The sequence below is a fragment of the Lepisma saccharinum genome, chromosome 3 (genome assembly GCF_977018435.1).
Source record: "Lepisma saccharinum chromosome 3, izLepSacc3.1, whole genome shotgun sequence".
NCBI classification, from domain to species: Eukaryota; Metazoa; Arthropoda; class Insecta; order Zygentoma; family Lepismatidae; genus Lepisma; species Lepisma saccharinum.
In genome coordinates, this window is record NC_139231.1 from 21,441,721 (window position 1) to 21,458,728 (window position 17,008).

At 36.2% G+C, this 17,008-nt stretch overlaps 1 protein-coding gene across 1 annotated transcript in view; it reads left to right on the forward strand.

The window, feature by feature from the left end:
• LOC145985483 (uncharacterized) overlaps positions 1-16,588 on the forward strand; it is a 42,477-nt gene extending 25,889 nt beyond the window's left edge. Inside the window, exons 6-10 of the mRNA XM_083119554.1 lie at positions 2,608-2,643; positions 8,277-8,327; positions 10,885-10,917; positions 13,782-13,888; positions 16,490-16,588. Of these exons, the coding sequence (XP_082975680.1) occupies positions 2,608-2,643; positions 8,277-8,327; positions 10,885-10,917; positions 13,782-13,888; positions 16,490-16,588 (326 nt within the window). The remainder of the gene's footprint in view (positions 1-2,607; positions 2,644-8,276; positions 8,328-10,884; positions 10,918-13,781; positions 13,889-16,489) is intronic.
• Positions 16,589-17,008: the final 420 nt, after the last annotated feature.

The window sequence follows — 17,008 nt, forward strand, 5'->3', positions numbered from 1 at the left end:
TATGTTTATTGTTGCATGATAATAATGAAGACAGTTATTGCATTAATTTATTCTGATCGGCACGTACTCCTTTTTTCACTGAGCAGTAGCAACGCCTGTAAGCGAACTGAATGAATAGTTTGTAATCAACAGTTTGTGTGAATTTTTTAATTCCACTTATGCAGAGAATAGCTATTCAGGACTGGAACTACGGTTTAATGGGATCTGAACGACTGCCTCAACCAGGAGGTATCAAAGGCAGGTCTAATCCACAGGTTTGGCCTTGATTACACTTTTAGGTTGTGAGGATGGGAGAGAGATTTAGCACCAGATATGTTTTTAAGATATTTGAGAATTCCATGCATTATTTTCCTGTGCTATTCCTGCATGCATATCACAGTCAAACATCGTTTTTTTGTGTGTTGTGAGAAGAAAGCCCCCTGTGTTGCTGCATCTCCTCTTTTCTCCCGACCAGCAGCAGGCATGATTAACTAACATTCAAAGATGGAAGTGTATGGGACAGTTTTACAACTTGGTTCCAGTATGTTTCAAACAATGTTTATGTTAACTACGAGAAATTTTAAAAAAAAATACTTATAAAGGGGGTTGTTGTGTAAAAGTTGGTAAGTAGGAAATTTGTAAAAATAATTGTTGTAATTCATAATAACCATATGAAGTTGATAAATAACTATCTGAGTTATAATTATAGCTCAAATAGATTATCCAGAATACAAGGTTTCTTCACATAGGACGAATAGCATGCTACAAATTTCCATTTCCTGTTACCAAAGAATGGACATATTTTTCCAATTATGGGACACAAGTCTGCAATTACAACATTGTTGATGTTGCAAGAATATATTTTTCCTTGACTCATTTCATAGTTGCCAGTGCAATTTTCAGCACTTTAGTATTATACGGACTACCTCATTTGTCTACGTTCAATTATATTCCCCGCGCAAACATGAGTCATTCGGTTAGGTTAGGTCCCATAAGTGGGAATCGAATTTGGTGGAATACAATTTGGAGGTATTCCGTATAATACTATAGTATCCAATTTTCAGTGTCTTGAAGACATTGTGTATAATATTATTACCTTTAAAATATATTTACAAATGTGAAGAAACATACTTTTCCCCCAGTATACACCAGGGTACCTGAAACTTTTCATGTGTACGACCAATGAGGCCGATGGTCACATTGCATTTTACTTACACCGAAGATAGTGCCTCAGAATAAAAATAAAGAGGTTTCAGAAGTACTAAAGAAACCTTAGCAAACCAGAAGTGACCCACAGGCTGCATTTTGGGCAGTCCTGAAGTGTTGCCATTGATATGTTTTATTTATTTATTTACTTGTTCCTTTCTACTGTTAAACAAATAAATAAGATGCAAATACTGGTTTTCGTTTGTAGCATTTCAGCATCACATGCACGATAGAAGAGCATGGTTTCATGCACTATTAATGGTTTTTCTCCACACTCAAAGAACATTCTCGATTTTGAATTTATATATTTTACAATTTTATTGCAGCTGCATGAAGTGTCCGAAATTGTACCTAAAATTATGAAAAGATATATTTTTTCGGGGAGAAACGAAAAAAAATACATAATAAAACTGATCTTATGGGTACAAATTAATTTACTCAAATCATAGTGATAACTTTTATCAAAATACATAAGTATTTGCTTTTCAAAGTATAGACAAATGATTTATTTTCAATAATCGAGAAACATATTTCAGTTCTTTAATATTTTGCACAAAACCAAACTGCTAAATTTAATATCAAAGTGACTGTCGGGTTGAATCTGAAAGGCGTCTGCATATAGCTTGCCTGCGTTGCTATGGCAACCAAAGTAGTTCGGTACCTAGACGGCGGCGGCAGAACAGTCGCCTGCCTGTTCCTGATTGGCCAGTTCGTTTCAAAATTTCTGACGTCATCTCAAGCCGTCTGCTAAACTGTTTCCATTGTGTAATCTTATTATCTTTGGTGTAGCCTATTTACGTTTAGGCGAACATAGAAATGATAATAAACAATTATATCTTTATTGATGTAGCAATTACTTAGTTAATTGTTTAATTCAGGAAATGAATTTTTTACCAATAATTTAATTATATTAAATCCTCTGAATTGTTAACAATATATATAATTTCCTCATAAATCTAGATATCACAATGTTTATTTAAAGAGAGAAGATGGTCAACAAATGTGTTCCAGAAACATTTCTCAGAGAATTTATAGTAGTAATCTGTTACTTTTTTGTATGATGGAGTTCGTCTCTTATGTTTAACATATTAGTTTGCTTCACTCATAGTACTCAATGAACTATTACTTTTAAGTATATCTGGAAATATAAGAGGAATATGATAGAAACAATCCCTTTCAAAATGCCAATTTGTTACAGTAGTTTCAGGAGTTTGAGTTGCTGTTTTAAGTCCACTTTATGCTCAGTAAGGCTAATCGGAACTGGACCTACAGTTTAAAGTGGGATCCGAACCACTTGTGCCCCCACCGGGTATCGAACCCGGGACCCCTTGATTACAAGGCTACCACTGCGCCATGGGGGAGGCCCAGTAGTTTCAGGAACCTAAAATGCATTTGAACTTAATGATTTAATTTGTGTTCTAGCTACTTATAAGGATCCACTGTGTGAAGACACATGCAGTAAGTTTTATTTATATGTTTTGATGTACTTAATTATTAATATTAGATTATGGAGTATATGTAATTTATTCACAATATGTTCATTTAATATAAATATGTTATTTTATAATTACAATATTACTTTTGGTATTCAATAACTAATTTATTTAATTGTAGTTTCTAGTTTACGTTTCATAATTCAGGATTAAGTTTACTTTTTGAAATACGTTCAAATTTATATGTAACTTAATATTATCGATAAGTTTTAGAAACAATAATTTAAGGAATCAGATAATTACGTCAGGAAGTACATACTAAAGAGAAGTAATTCGTAGGGTTGAAATTTTATTTGATTTATGAGTTAACTTGATCGTCATTGAAGGGCTGTGTTTAATATAACAACGTATTTCAAGTTATTGTTTATTCTCAGTCATGGGCTATGAAAGTGTATGTTCGTGGATTCCCGAAAATGGCAAGAGCTGTACACTAAGGCAGGTCGGTTTCTTTTATCGAATATCAAAACTGAAAAACTGCATAATTTGATGAAACGTTTACATAAACAAAATATATAACATTATTTTTTATTTCGGCACACTCTGGTCTCAAAATTTACAAAAGTAAGATATTTTCAATTTTTCATTACATATCTCTTTCAGACCTAACGAATTTCCCAAACCTCTATTTTTCAAGTTGGCGGAGAAACTACTTGAAATACAACACGAACACATTTTTTTTTATTTCTTGCCTTTCGAAAGATAGGTTTTGACCATCGACTTGTGTAACTTTTCAAAACACACTGAAAAAGGGAAATGGTGTAAAATTGAAAGAAGAAACGACTTAAAACAGCCAATATTACCCGGTTAATAGATAAGCACGCCCCCCAGCAAAAAATGCACGTATCCAAATCACCCGCTCCATGGATTTAAAATCGAGTAAGGAAATTGTGGAAGCTTCGCGACTACTTTCATCTGAGATATGTAAATACAGGAGACCCAGACGCTGTCCTATCATATACTTAAATACTTAAGAAACAGAGCCAAAAAAGTAGTCAGAAACGCAAAATTTAAACACTATATTGGAACGGTAAGTATGAATATAAAAAATGTTAAAAACTTATGGTCTAACCTCAGAAGCGTGGGGACATTTACCAAATAATAAGAGTAATGCGCTCTTCTCACATAAATTCAGACTGGATGCAGTAAACGAGATCTTTGTTAACCCCAGTGCGCCTGCAGATAACAATGCAGTGGTGAGTAATGATACTAACACCTACATCCAGCAATCCTACAATGACACTTTTTTTACTCCACTAAGTAGCGAACAAGTATGGAAAATCATAAACAAAATGAAATCAAAAGCGTGCGGTTAGGATGGCATAAAACTAACTGTTCTACAATATAGTATCCCCGTTCCCTTGTAAGCGCTTACATAAATTATTAACCGTTTCCTTTCCAAAGGTTGCTTCCCCCAAAAATGTAAAAAATGTAAAGTAACACCTATAACTAAAGAATCACAATCTCACAGAAATTAAAGATCTAAGACCAATTAACATTCTATCCACAATGTCCGAAATACTTGAAAAAGTATTTCATGAACAAATACTTCCGTATAGTCAAGGTTTTCTACTAGACTTAAAATGTAGTTTTAGAAAAATGTACTTGCACTGCAGTGGTGGGTATCATAGACAATATACATAAAGACAGAGAGATAGATGAAAGTAAAGTCACACTTTTAGTCTTTTTGGACTACTGAAGAGCATTCGATTCTATCAATCATGAATTACTTTTGTCAAACCGAATCACCATGTCATTACGGGAAACGAGCTAGATTGTGTTTGTAAATATCTCGGCAACGGAAACAACGTGTCGAATATCGGAAACCGGAAGTTACATATTCTATATGGTTAGCTGTTCAACAAGGTGTCCCTGTATCCCTAAAGGAAGTATATGAGTTCCAGTAATGTATATGATTTCACTAGCGGATTTCGACCATGCAACTACCATCAGTATGCTGAAGATCCTCAAATCTTTATTCAGTGTAGTCCTGAAGGTTAGGCTATGACAATTAGATGACCAAACTCCAATCCGATCTTGGTCAAGTATGAACTCACTTTATTTAAATCCAATAAAATGTTGCAACTTGACCATAAGGATTCGTGATAGATACGTGCTTTCGCCTCCAACTCTGTGCAGGATACCGCTAAGAGAAGTGGATTCTAACAAAAACTTGGAGATTGTGTTAGATAAATACTTATTTTTGAAGGCGTAAGTTGAATTTATTGTGAAAAATTGTATCGGGAAACTTAAATCTTTGTATCATTTAAAACATATTCTCGACGCTAATGTTAAAGATCGCCTTATCGCACTCGTACCACCCACATCAGACTAGCCCTACAGCATACTTTAATATCTGCCAGGACATAAACTACAAACTTAATAAACTTGCAGAACTATTGTATAAGTTTCATAATCCAGCTAAAAAGAGAAGAACATATATACTCTTATTTAGAGAACCTTTCCTGGCTAGATATCAACAACAGAAGTAGGGCCTTCCCGATGGCGCAGCGGTAGCGTCGTGGCCTTGTAATCAAGAGGTCCGGGTTCGATACCCGATGGAGGCACATAGTGATTCGGATGTCACATTAAGCTGTAGGTCCATTCTCGATTAGCCTTACTGTGCATAAAGTGGACTTAAAACACCACATCAATCAACCGAAATCAATCAAATCAACAACAGAAGTAAATACAAAATACTCACCTTGATGCACAAAATTTTTAAGAACGGCTCCCCAAATTATTATTTATCCGATAAAATCTGTTCTCGCAGAACATCGGTCGAACATGATATACGCAAGAAACACAATCTAAAAATCCCCAAACATAAAACCGCACTTGCAACAGGTCCTTCGTTGTTACAGGGATTAGGGAATGGAACAAACTGCCTGCACCATTGACTAACATTATTTGCAATGATACCACTGTAGAACAAAATTGAACTCTTTTTGGCACACGAGAGATAATACCTGATGCTAGTAGAACATTTCACGCTGAATTCAAGTATGAAAGTAGTTTTTCTCCATCACCCACATTATTTTGTAACACCCAGGTTACATTTGAAATATTTTTGTTTATTTTTACATACATATATGACACTCTTCAACTTACTAAAATGCGAGACTTGTTGATTTCCTTCTGTATTTTGTATCTGGAACATCCCTCTTCAGCATCCAACAGTAATCAGCAAGAATTCTTGTATTCCACTCTCCCTGCCACCTCTTTCCCATGACAGAGATGTCTTGGTGGAAACACTCCCCATGTTCGTCACTGACAGCACCAAGTGAGAGTCCAAGAAATGTATTTTGAAGGACAAATTACACCCCATATCATTGTAAGACTGTTATCACCCCCATAATCTCACGGTAGTTCGAGCTTTACCATTTCCTAAAACGTTTATACGCAACGCATTTAAATGAACTTCACGCTAATCTGTCAACTTCGCTAAACAGACCTTCGATCTTTTTATCCTTTATCAAAGCTCTAATTTGAGAGCAAAACGAAATTCCTTCCTTGATTTTAGCCTCGCTAACACGAGGAAATATTTTCTTCAAATAATGAAACCCAGTCTTAACAAGAAAAGCCCTAACTTGATATGAAGTGGAGGAAGAAGAATGATATCAGAGTTCACTAATGAGTGATGTACAACATTTTTATGTCCTGCTGTATGTGTTCACGTGTCAGCCATTCTTTCTTGACGTAATGTTTATCCTCATTCCTGATGTCCCATTCGCGCAAGAAACAGCAAAATGTATATATTGTGTAGCGCCAATCCCTTTCAAAACGCAATTACTTTTAAATCGCAGCACATGATCCAACAACACTTGTCATACTGACGTTTTCCTAAGAGCATTTTCATATTTCAATATATTTCCTTCATCTTCGTTTCACAAACTAACGGCACAGAAGGAAATTTGTTCCAAATGTGAAAAGGAACAGACTTAAAACTAGTTTTCGAGGAATCAGTGAAAGGTCCCCGCTATGTTGTTTCATGTTCATGATCAAGTAAATCCATCACAGCACAAATATTATTACAATATACTAAATCGTTTTCTTTAGAATAAAAACCTTCAAACTCTTCCTGTCGGTTACGAAAGAAACACACTTTGATGGCTTTCTGAAGAACATTCCGGCCTTTCAGCCTAAGATCCCAAATGTTCGGCCACTTTCTTTCCCAATTTTAAAATCCCGAACAAGGTCGTTTAATTCACCTTGAGTTAGCAGATGAGTTTCACAGGAAGGGGCTTCGAAAGTAGAATGATCTTGTTCCTCATTTTGAACTTTAGTAGCTGTTTCATGTTCCCAATCATCTTCTACTGTTAGATGTGCAGGAGAATTTGGTACAGGTACTGGCCTCATAGTGGATGTCAAATTTCGGTACCTTACTGTGTATCTGGAGTTACTGCATATTCCTTTTATCTTTGTAACACAGAAATAACAGTTCAATGAATGATCTAGTGGTATAAGCCACACCTTTCCATATCCATTTAAGTTGAATCAAATACGAGGTCCTCCCCTCTTCTATGTTGTTCAGCCCTCTCCGATGTAAATCATGCGTGCGTCATTGTTCGTTAGTAAAGGTTAAATTGTTTGTGTCCATCTTCTGTTTGAAATCATTTACATACATTACTTATCACAGGAAAAATACCTAAATTCCAAAATGCAACAAAGACATAAGCACTAGCAGAGATATAGGTCACTATTAAAGCAAAATACAATGCAATGGAACAGGCAAACTTGAAATAAACGATTGCATTGAATTGCTTCCAATGTATCGAGATAATATGCCCATTATTAAGCTCTAATTATTTTTATCACCAAGTAAATTGAAATTGAGGATATCGACATCACGCTCCCCTTTCCCAATTTTTTTTTAACTTTGACCTCTCACATGACTCATTGGCCTAATGCATTTTTTGGTACATAAAATTCAACCATGTCTTGCGGTTTTTTTTTTACTTGGAATGAGTATAACATTTTCGACACTCAGTCATTAGAATCACTCGTTTTCCAATTAAAATTCAGGTATCTCATTCATGTTTCTTGTTTCAGAAGTATCTACTTTGTGAACCAATGAATTTACTACAAATAAAAACCACTCTCTTAAGCAAGGAAACACACATTGAGGTTTGCGAATACTCACCTGATTTGATATGTTTCTTTTAGTACATTCGGACCTAGTACGTGAACATTGGTTGTTTTCCCTTGTATGTATTTTTTATGATGATATTTTATGAAACAGTGACTGTCTTTCCAAGAATTAGGCATGTTGAAATTTAATTCTCCACCCCTAACTGGCATGGTATAAAAATCGCGACTTTCCCCAAACGAAACTGGATTTGACGTTTTTCTCTATATTCCAGCATTTACTATCGCTTTTGTCCAACCTTGTTCCACATGCTTAAGATGCTACATTGTAATCTCAAAGCCAGAGGTAGAAAATATCGCATGTCACGTAAATTGAACATTATCAGCATGGAATCATTGGCGTGTATTGATATTTCGCTTTTACAAAACATTACAAATTTACGGGTGAATGTATATTGCTATTTTGACATTTCTATTTTAATACATTTCTGATTTCAAGTTTTTTCTCCACAGAGAAGAATGTAGAATCATACCTTAACAACAAACAATGTCAAGAGAAATGCAGTAAGTTACTAATACGTATATAATTCTAATTCTTAAAAATGTACATTATAATGTATTATAATGTTAGCAACATAATGCATTCATTACAAAATTTATTGGTATTTAAGTATATATTTTATCTAATTTACATTTATTTTATATAGTTGAAACAAAATGAATATGTGAACACAGAAATTCAGTGTGTACATTATATTTAGTACCATAATAAAGTTTATCTAAACGTGGGCTTAAATGTAGTGACTATGCATGTGATAAAAGGCATAATCTCACTCTGATTGCGATAGATTCACAAGTTTTAGCAAAATAATATTTCGGTAAATATACAAATCCGCAGACTGGAAAGAAATGAGAATGTGGGTAATTGCTGCAGTGTTGGCTAGCGTAGAGCGCTTTCATCAGAGAGACTTAGGCTCAATTCCGACCAGGGGCAATTTTTTTATCTTTTCTATCAGTGAAGAACTGTGTAATATTTATGTCCATAATTTTTTGTGGAAAGGACACACATCAAATTTGATCCTTCAATTATCCTTTCATTCTTCTAATAAGTCCTCTATCACGAGATGAGAGGTTCCCTAGCAAAGCGACGGATATCTTGTCAATGGTCCCGCAGCTATGATTCTCCACTCTCTTCCACCTCTCTTTCTTTACTTTGTGTATTCAAACTCACGAAATAACATAAATCTAAAGAAAACACACAGAGATAGTAAGAACAAAAAACACATCTCCCACCGAATGTTCCAACCTTTTGGAAGGTGTCTATAATTGTGTATCCATTTATCATCTTCATCCAAACAACATTACTCATCATTGCAGCGATTAACCTAAGAAGTAAACTATGCGGCTTAAATTACAAAAAAATATAAAATGCAATACACAGATGTCTATGCATGTTATATCTTGGGAATTAGCAACATCAACAGCAGCGATAACAGACTGCAGAGGAAGATTACATTTACCATATATTGCTAGACCGACAGAGAAACAACAATGAGAATAATGTGAAAGAGAGAGCGAGTAAAAGGGAATACAATCTTAGGACATAAACATCAGAATTCCTTCGATTCCTTGAAAGTAAATTTTCTTTTCAGTGGTCTACTTGAAAGGAAGTTTCGCGTTGTCTCGCTTGGAGTGTTGGTTATCGTATCAGACTAACATTTAATTTCGCTATTTATTGTACATGGGTGATTTCAGGTTTCATATGAATTTTATACAAATTACTTGGCACAGAATGATAATAAAATTGTCATTTTGCAAAAATGTTTTCGCAATGTATACTTGCCTGACAACATCTCGTGCTTGGCTCTGGTTTTAAGGGGTGTATCTGAACATTTTGGAACTGACAACTTTATTATTTTTCTGTGCAAGTTAATTTTTATAAAATTCATATGATGCCTGAAAGCAGCCATATACAATAAGTAATGAAATCGTGTTATAGACATAGTCGGGTTAATATAGGGAACATATCAACCACGTATCTGAGGGGTATCAAAACAGTGCCGTGATCTTTTACTATTAGAAGTGAAAATCCAAAATAAAATCGGAAAGATTTTTGAGTACATTCACACGGGCACACAGACTGATTCAATTATATAGCGACCATTAAAAACATTTAAAACAGCTCATATGTGGTACTAGTAATTTCTGGTGCCTGTTTATCCATTATTTTGCAACTAGTGCCATAATCCTATACAATTATATTCACCTTATAAGACAACATAACCCGCGGCTCTACAGCCCTGGAACGGCTTTGGTCTATCTCCCGACAACTAGTCTCTTTCTCACAATCCTACCCAGAGGTCTGGAGATCTTGAAACGGTAATGGATTGACGTCGGTCATCACGTCGCATACTCAGCTGTTATAGGAGATTTTTCAGACCTTATTCACCTTATATTCAACGTTAATTTGCAATTTTACATACTAAAATAGTGATGTGTACCTATTAATATAACACGTAAACGAAACAACGAAAAGTACAGAATAAAATAAGGTTCTGTTAATCGTCTATTACAGAAAAGTGTAGAGGAATTGAAAGGTAACATTCTTCTCATTGGTGATCGTTTAGAAACATCATTACATAAATATGCGTGCTAAATACCGTTAACTTAAAAAAAAAAATGAAGAAAATATGTTGACTATTGTAGCTATATTGTCCAGATGGGAACTGCTGGTCCTCTTGTCGCAACTTGACCAATTTAATTAAGCCATGGGTATATATATATAATTATATGCATAGATATATGCATATACGTATATATTAAGAACATTATGTCTGTCATAAAGTGTTTAATATGCATATATATATATAAACTCTTTGCTGGTTTTGAAGAAGCTGGAGATGAGATTGCATACATAATGTTGAATTACGCATCTGGAATTTGAATTAAATGTAACATAATGTAACATATTAATATATTGTCTCATTCTTTTGGAATGTAAAATTAAAACTTCAAATTGAAAATGAATATTTTATACATATATATAAGCATAAACACAAAATAACGTTAAATGCCAGGTATTGTTATTTTTACATTAAGCTTATGCTTGTCTTTTTTCCAGATAAGGTTGACATGGAGAAATGCCTTAAAGAGTGTAAGTTTTATCCCTATTATATATATTTTTGAAATCATATAACTGGAAAGATTCACAATCAGTGTAATGCAAATGCATTTTCCATGAAGAATATATATTCCTCTGCTTATTTTAAAATATCCGAAGTTGTATCACATCTATTACGGAAGGTCATTGTATTCCTTTGCCATCCTGAACTTCATAGTTCATTCAACCCATCATCCATTTTTTTCCTCAAAGTAACATGGTTTCAAGTATTTTTTTGCTACAAACACTAGCCATTACTTATTACTCTATATGTACACCTAGCCTTCTAAACAATGAGGTCCGAGGTGGTACAACCTTCCCACAAAGGACATTCGCACTTTCAATATGGCACATGAATACAACACACAACACTGAACACTCGAGGCACACTTTTTTCCCGCGCGCCTATACCTCTTAATGCTAATAAAGCCTTGTCGAACAAGAGGTGAACTATCCTTTCAACCTACCCCTTAATTTTCGCACCCTGTTCATCGCCAGTAGTGGCGCTTAAAACCATTCACAAGTCCTAACACAACGCAACAAAAGCAAGAAAGACTCCGCAGTAAAACTTATCTCTACACTTTGGTGAGGCATGACACATACTGGGCGTTTCTCAAGCATTGTGCAGTGATCGGTGAGGGAGAAGTTATTCCAAAAATAGGCCGACATTCCAACACTCGAGGCGTACAAACTGGCCACAACATTTGGATCGTTGGAAGCAAAAATACACGTTTTGAAGCAAGGGAAATAGTTTTTCTGTTTTCTTTTTTACATAATTACATTAGTATGTTCGTGTTCACGAGCAATTGTCCTTTGAACACCTGTAATATGAATGAAACACCCAATAAACACAAGGAGTTGGTAAAGTTAGTTGGACGTGTCCTTTTTGCTGCACAACCATGGTGGTAATTAGAGGAATCTGCTGCAAATCTTGTAAAGTCATACGTAGAATCGTTCATATTTCGTTTTTGACAAGAACACGAACTATGAAGTAACACTGTTAATTTTTCATGTTCAGGAAAGGTGTGAGGTGCATTTTGCTACCCTGTTTTGCCCTGTTTTGTCACGAAATGATGGAAAATGATCTGCAAAATGCAAAACACACTCTTAAAAACGACATTTAGTGCTTAGTTACTGACGCGACACTTTCCGAAGTTTGAATTATCCTGCAAGTTATGCACTTTTCAGTAAATTGATTAATATTGCTGTAAATATTTGAGAAGCAAAAATGGACTATTTATACAGGAATAAACTTAGTAGTATGTTAATTACATAAATGTACTATTAGACGGGATATGTTTATTTTGTGTAATAAGTGCAGTTTTTAAATCAAATTTAGGATTATATTCACAATTCTCAAATCAAAATCTCATTTTTACATACCGATGTTGATCCGATTTTTCGCCGTTGTAACACCGAAATTTTATTTCATTTACCGCTTTTGCACACGAAATTGATTCTGTTTTTGTACTGAAATTTTGCTTTTTTAACTACCAAGAATATGTGTCTCTAGTCATACGTAATGCGGGAGTGCATGCACCCGAAATTTCAAAAAAGTTCGCTGACTCTTTGACTTGAAATACCTACATCGAAATTAAAAGTGACCGTTTTTGAGCAAGAAAGAAGAAACAAAATGTTGATATTACAAATAACAATTCTAACACTTTTGACTTTCTATCACCTATGGTGGGCACGTTTTTTTATTTATAAAATATCTTAATATATGTTCAAGTAACGTTCTGTGTTATACATCTTATTAGTAAGATCGAAATTAATTACAAAAGTAAGACGAATGTTTCAAACTACAGGGTGACTCAATAAGTCACTTAACACCCTCAGTACAAGGCCACTGCGGCATGGAATGTAAAAATGGCGATGACCAATCATTGCCTGGCCAAGGGGGAACCACATTGACGTCACCCACACGGTCGGCGGCCATCTTGATGTCCGCCATCTTGAATTCAACTTCAGAATTTTAAATGGGAAGGAGGTGATATGATATATCAAATCAGGCTAGAATTTCACGAGAAATGCAATGGTGAAGGTTTTTTCGACGTATCTTTAACCAGTAAAAAGTTATGACTGAATTCTTGTACCAATTTGTTCCTTTTCAAGGTGTTAGAAAAATGCCTTAAAATTTGTTTAGCGCATCGGTAATGCATCGAGATCAAAGTGACGTCTAGGGAGAGAAGTTCGCATGCCATTGCACACGATTTTAATCGGATACATCCATGAAGAGCTGCGCATTATAAATGGTTGTCGCGAACAATTTACAGTGTGACGCTTCTCGTGAAATTCTAGCCTGATTTGATACATCATATCACCTCCTTCCCATTTAAAATTCTGAAGTTGAATTCAAGATGGCGGACATCAAGATGGCCGCCGACCGTGCGGGTGACGTCAATGTGGTTCCCCCTTGGCCTGATAACGATTGGTCATCGCCATTTTCACGTTGCGCGCTGCAGTGGCCTTGTACTGAGGGTGTTAAGTGACATATTGAGCCACCCTGTATGTTGTCAGAAACCAACAAATAATGACATTTTCTGGTAAGAAGTATATTTGAACATGATTATACAAAACCATATTAAGAAGAGTATCAGGTATTATAAATTAAAATTCACACATATATATGTAGTAGGGAATGTGATCATAATAAGTATTCTTCTGCTCACTGCACCTCCGATGAACCTAGAATAAACAAGGATGTTGTTTGCCATTCACCACGATGCAGTTTTTCAGATATGTATCCTCCTGAAGTTCTCTTTGGCAGTGATGACGGTAATAAAGTCTCTTCGGACTACATATATATATATAAGAAGATATACGAATATGCATTTCATGTGATATTTTTTCGTTAGGTTCATCTCAACCTGATAAGGATAAATGCAAGCAAGAATGCAGTAAGTTCTCAATTATTTTATCTTTCTTCTCATGTGCAAACATTTATAAAGAATATATTGACATTGTAAGTCTACTTGCATTACATATATGTATGTATGTATGTATGTATATATCCTATGTCCTAATCTAGCCCCCAAAAATATTGTTTTTGATACTCATATTGTTGCATAAATGCGAACAGCTCTTTGTCGATATTCACGTAATCATTCAAAGTGAACTCTAAATGTAATATTTTGCTTACATGTTACTCGAATGCCCATGTACCTCTCCTCGAGGTACGGTGCATTTCGTACTCCGCTCTGATTTGCCTACAGTTATACAGGGTGTTTCAAAATGATCTTTACAACTTTGATCACGTATATTTCAGAAATGGGGATTGGTAGAAAGGTGCGGTTTGCGGCAGAATGTTTACACACACCTAAAGTTTTAGTAGCCGTTTAACAGGATATCTAAGCGATATTTCAGTTCCACCCATGTCCGGCCTAGCATGTCCTCATTAACGTGTGCAATTGCTGCTCTGATGCGATCTCGCGGTTCCTGCAGGTGCCGCACCAGGGTCCGGTAGACAGTATCCTTAACAAAGCCTCAAAGAAAAAAAATCTAACGGGGTTATGTCTCGAGACCTTGGGGGCCAGGGAATGGGTCCTTCTCTGCCAATCCAGCGACCTGGAAATGTATCGTCCAAAGTCTGCCTAACGATCAAGGCCCAGTGAGGAGGGGCACCATCCTGCTGCAGCATGATGTCAGGTTGCAGTTCTTCGACCTGTGGAAATGCAAACTGTTCCAACTTGTCCAGATACACAGTCGAAGTTATTGACAACTCTGCAAAGAAAAATGGTCCCACCACACGGTCATGAAGCAGACCACACCACACGTTGACCTTTGGGCTGTCGCGCATAATTTCCGTGCTAAAGTGGGGTTCTCAGAGTCCCAGATCCTTACATTGTGTCGGTTTACCTTCCCGGACAAATGAAAGCAAGCTTCGTCCGTGAACATTACCTTTTTCAGAAAGTCTGGGTCATAGTCGATGCGACTTTTGTCTTCTCGTTTAACATCTAAGAAACTAAAAGTTAAAATATACAAAACAGTAATTTTGCCTGTAGTATTATATGGATGTGAAACTTGGTCCCTTACATTGAAAGAGGAACATAAATTGAGAGTATTTGAAAATAAGATGTTTAGGAAAATCTTTGGACCTAAAAGGGATGAGGAGACAGGTGAGTACATAATTTAGAACTACATAATTTGTCATGTCCAGATATTATTAGAATAATTAAATCAAGAACTTGTTGGGAAACCTGATGGTAAGAGACCTGTAGGAAGGCCAAGACGAAGATGGAGGGACAACGTTGAGATGGACCTAAGGGAAATCGGTAGGGATGGAAAAGAGTATATAGAACTTGCTCAAGATAGGGAAAGATGGAAGGCCTGTGTTGCTGCAGCCATGAACCTTCGGGTTTAAGAAGGCTAGGGAGTTAGTTAGTTAGTTAGTTAGCATAGTCGATGCGACTCAGAATCTCAATTGCAAAGTATTTGCGATGTGGTCTGTCATTAGGTTGAATCGCATGCAGCAGCTACACCTTGTAGGCATGAAGCTTCAGTCTCTTGTGTAGCACCCTGTGCACCGTGGTTGTTGGTAACTGCAACTAGCGAAATGCTCGACGGATTGATTTGGTTGGCCTCCGGGTAAATGCCTGTTGCACCCGTTCCACATCTGCATCACTCGCGCTCGGACGCCCAGAACTCGTCCTCTTCATGACACTTCCGGATTCCTTGAACCTCGTGTATCACTGTCTGATGGTAGGACGTGATGGTGGTGTGCTTCTGTAACGTGTCCGGAAGTTCCGCTGGACCTGGGTGTCAGATTTTGTCTCTATTATCCACCATTGCACACACTGTGCATCTGCTGGTGGGTGGCCATTTCGTCAATAACTAACCTGCAAAAACAAAAAAACAACAACAGAACTTCAGCTATGTGTGAACATTATCAATGACTAACCTGCAAAAACAAATCAAAAGAAAACTTTAGGTGTGTGTGTGAACATTCTGCCGCAAACCGCACTTTTCTACCAATCCCCATTTCTGAAATATACCTGATCAAAGTTTTAAAGATCATTTTGGAACACCCTGTATTTCGTAACCAAAATGCACTATGGTTGTAACAAAATCATTCTACTTTCACACACACATATAAACTTCCACTTTATACCTATATTGCATAAATACACATTCTAGTATTCGTTGAAATTTAATCCTATTACATAACTGCGACAAATATTTCATATATTCATTTACACGTTGTCCAACAATACGACCATGCCATTGGTCCGTAGTAAAAAAAATCCCTCTTTTTGGAGTAAATGTGGCAAGCATTGAACATTAAATAACGCCTCCCTATACACTGCTGGAGAAGGAAAGCACTGTAAACAATGTTCACCAACCCCTTAGGCACAGATAGAAAGATACTGATTAGTCTACCATACGTTGCGAGATGTTGATTGACTTTTTTAAAATTTTTATTTCATGATTACATTACAAGTTATTACATACTAACTCGGCGAATACAGCACATTTAAGTAATTAGCATAGAAATTGTTATTTTTGTTTACTGACATCATTTGAGAAGTTTGCCATAAGTAATGCACAAATTGTTCGTGAAAATCAGAGTTCTGATAAGGGAGGCAAACCAAGCATTGTACCCCAGTATCCACTGTACACTGTTCTGTTTCTGTCGTGGATAATAGTCAACGTTTGGAAACAGTAGATGATGAACATATTTCCATGACTAAGCGGTTATTTGGCAGTCACTAAGCTTATGAACTAAACTTTCAGGCACGTGACAAAGTAAGCATAATGACGAGTCTGCCATGTGCAGGTCATGAAGTTTCACTCGAGTCAGCAGTATTTGGTGCACTATAACGAACCATGCCGATCGAATTCTTGATGGGAGATGCCTTTCGTGTATATTTTTCCACACCTTAGGCCAACGAACTTCCGGGTGGCTTGCAACGATTTTAACCAACTGTTGAGAAGCTACACGCATGCCTCTGTACATTTGCGACATCACTGGAACAGGCAAGGTAGGAGTTTGTAACAATCCATAGCAGATCACCACTAAGGTATCTCGAAGGTACCTAAGGTTGGGGGGAACAGAAGTCACGTTTATGGGAGAATCCAACGGTAT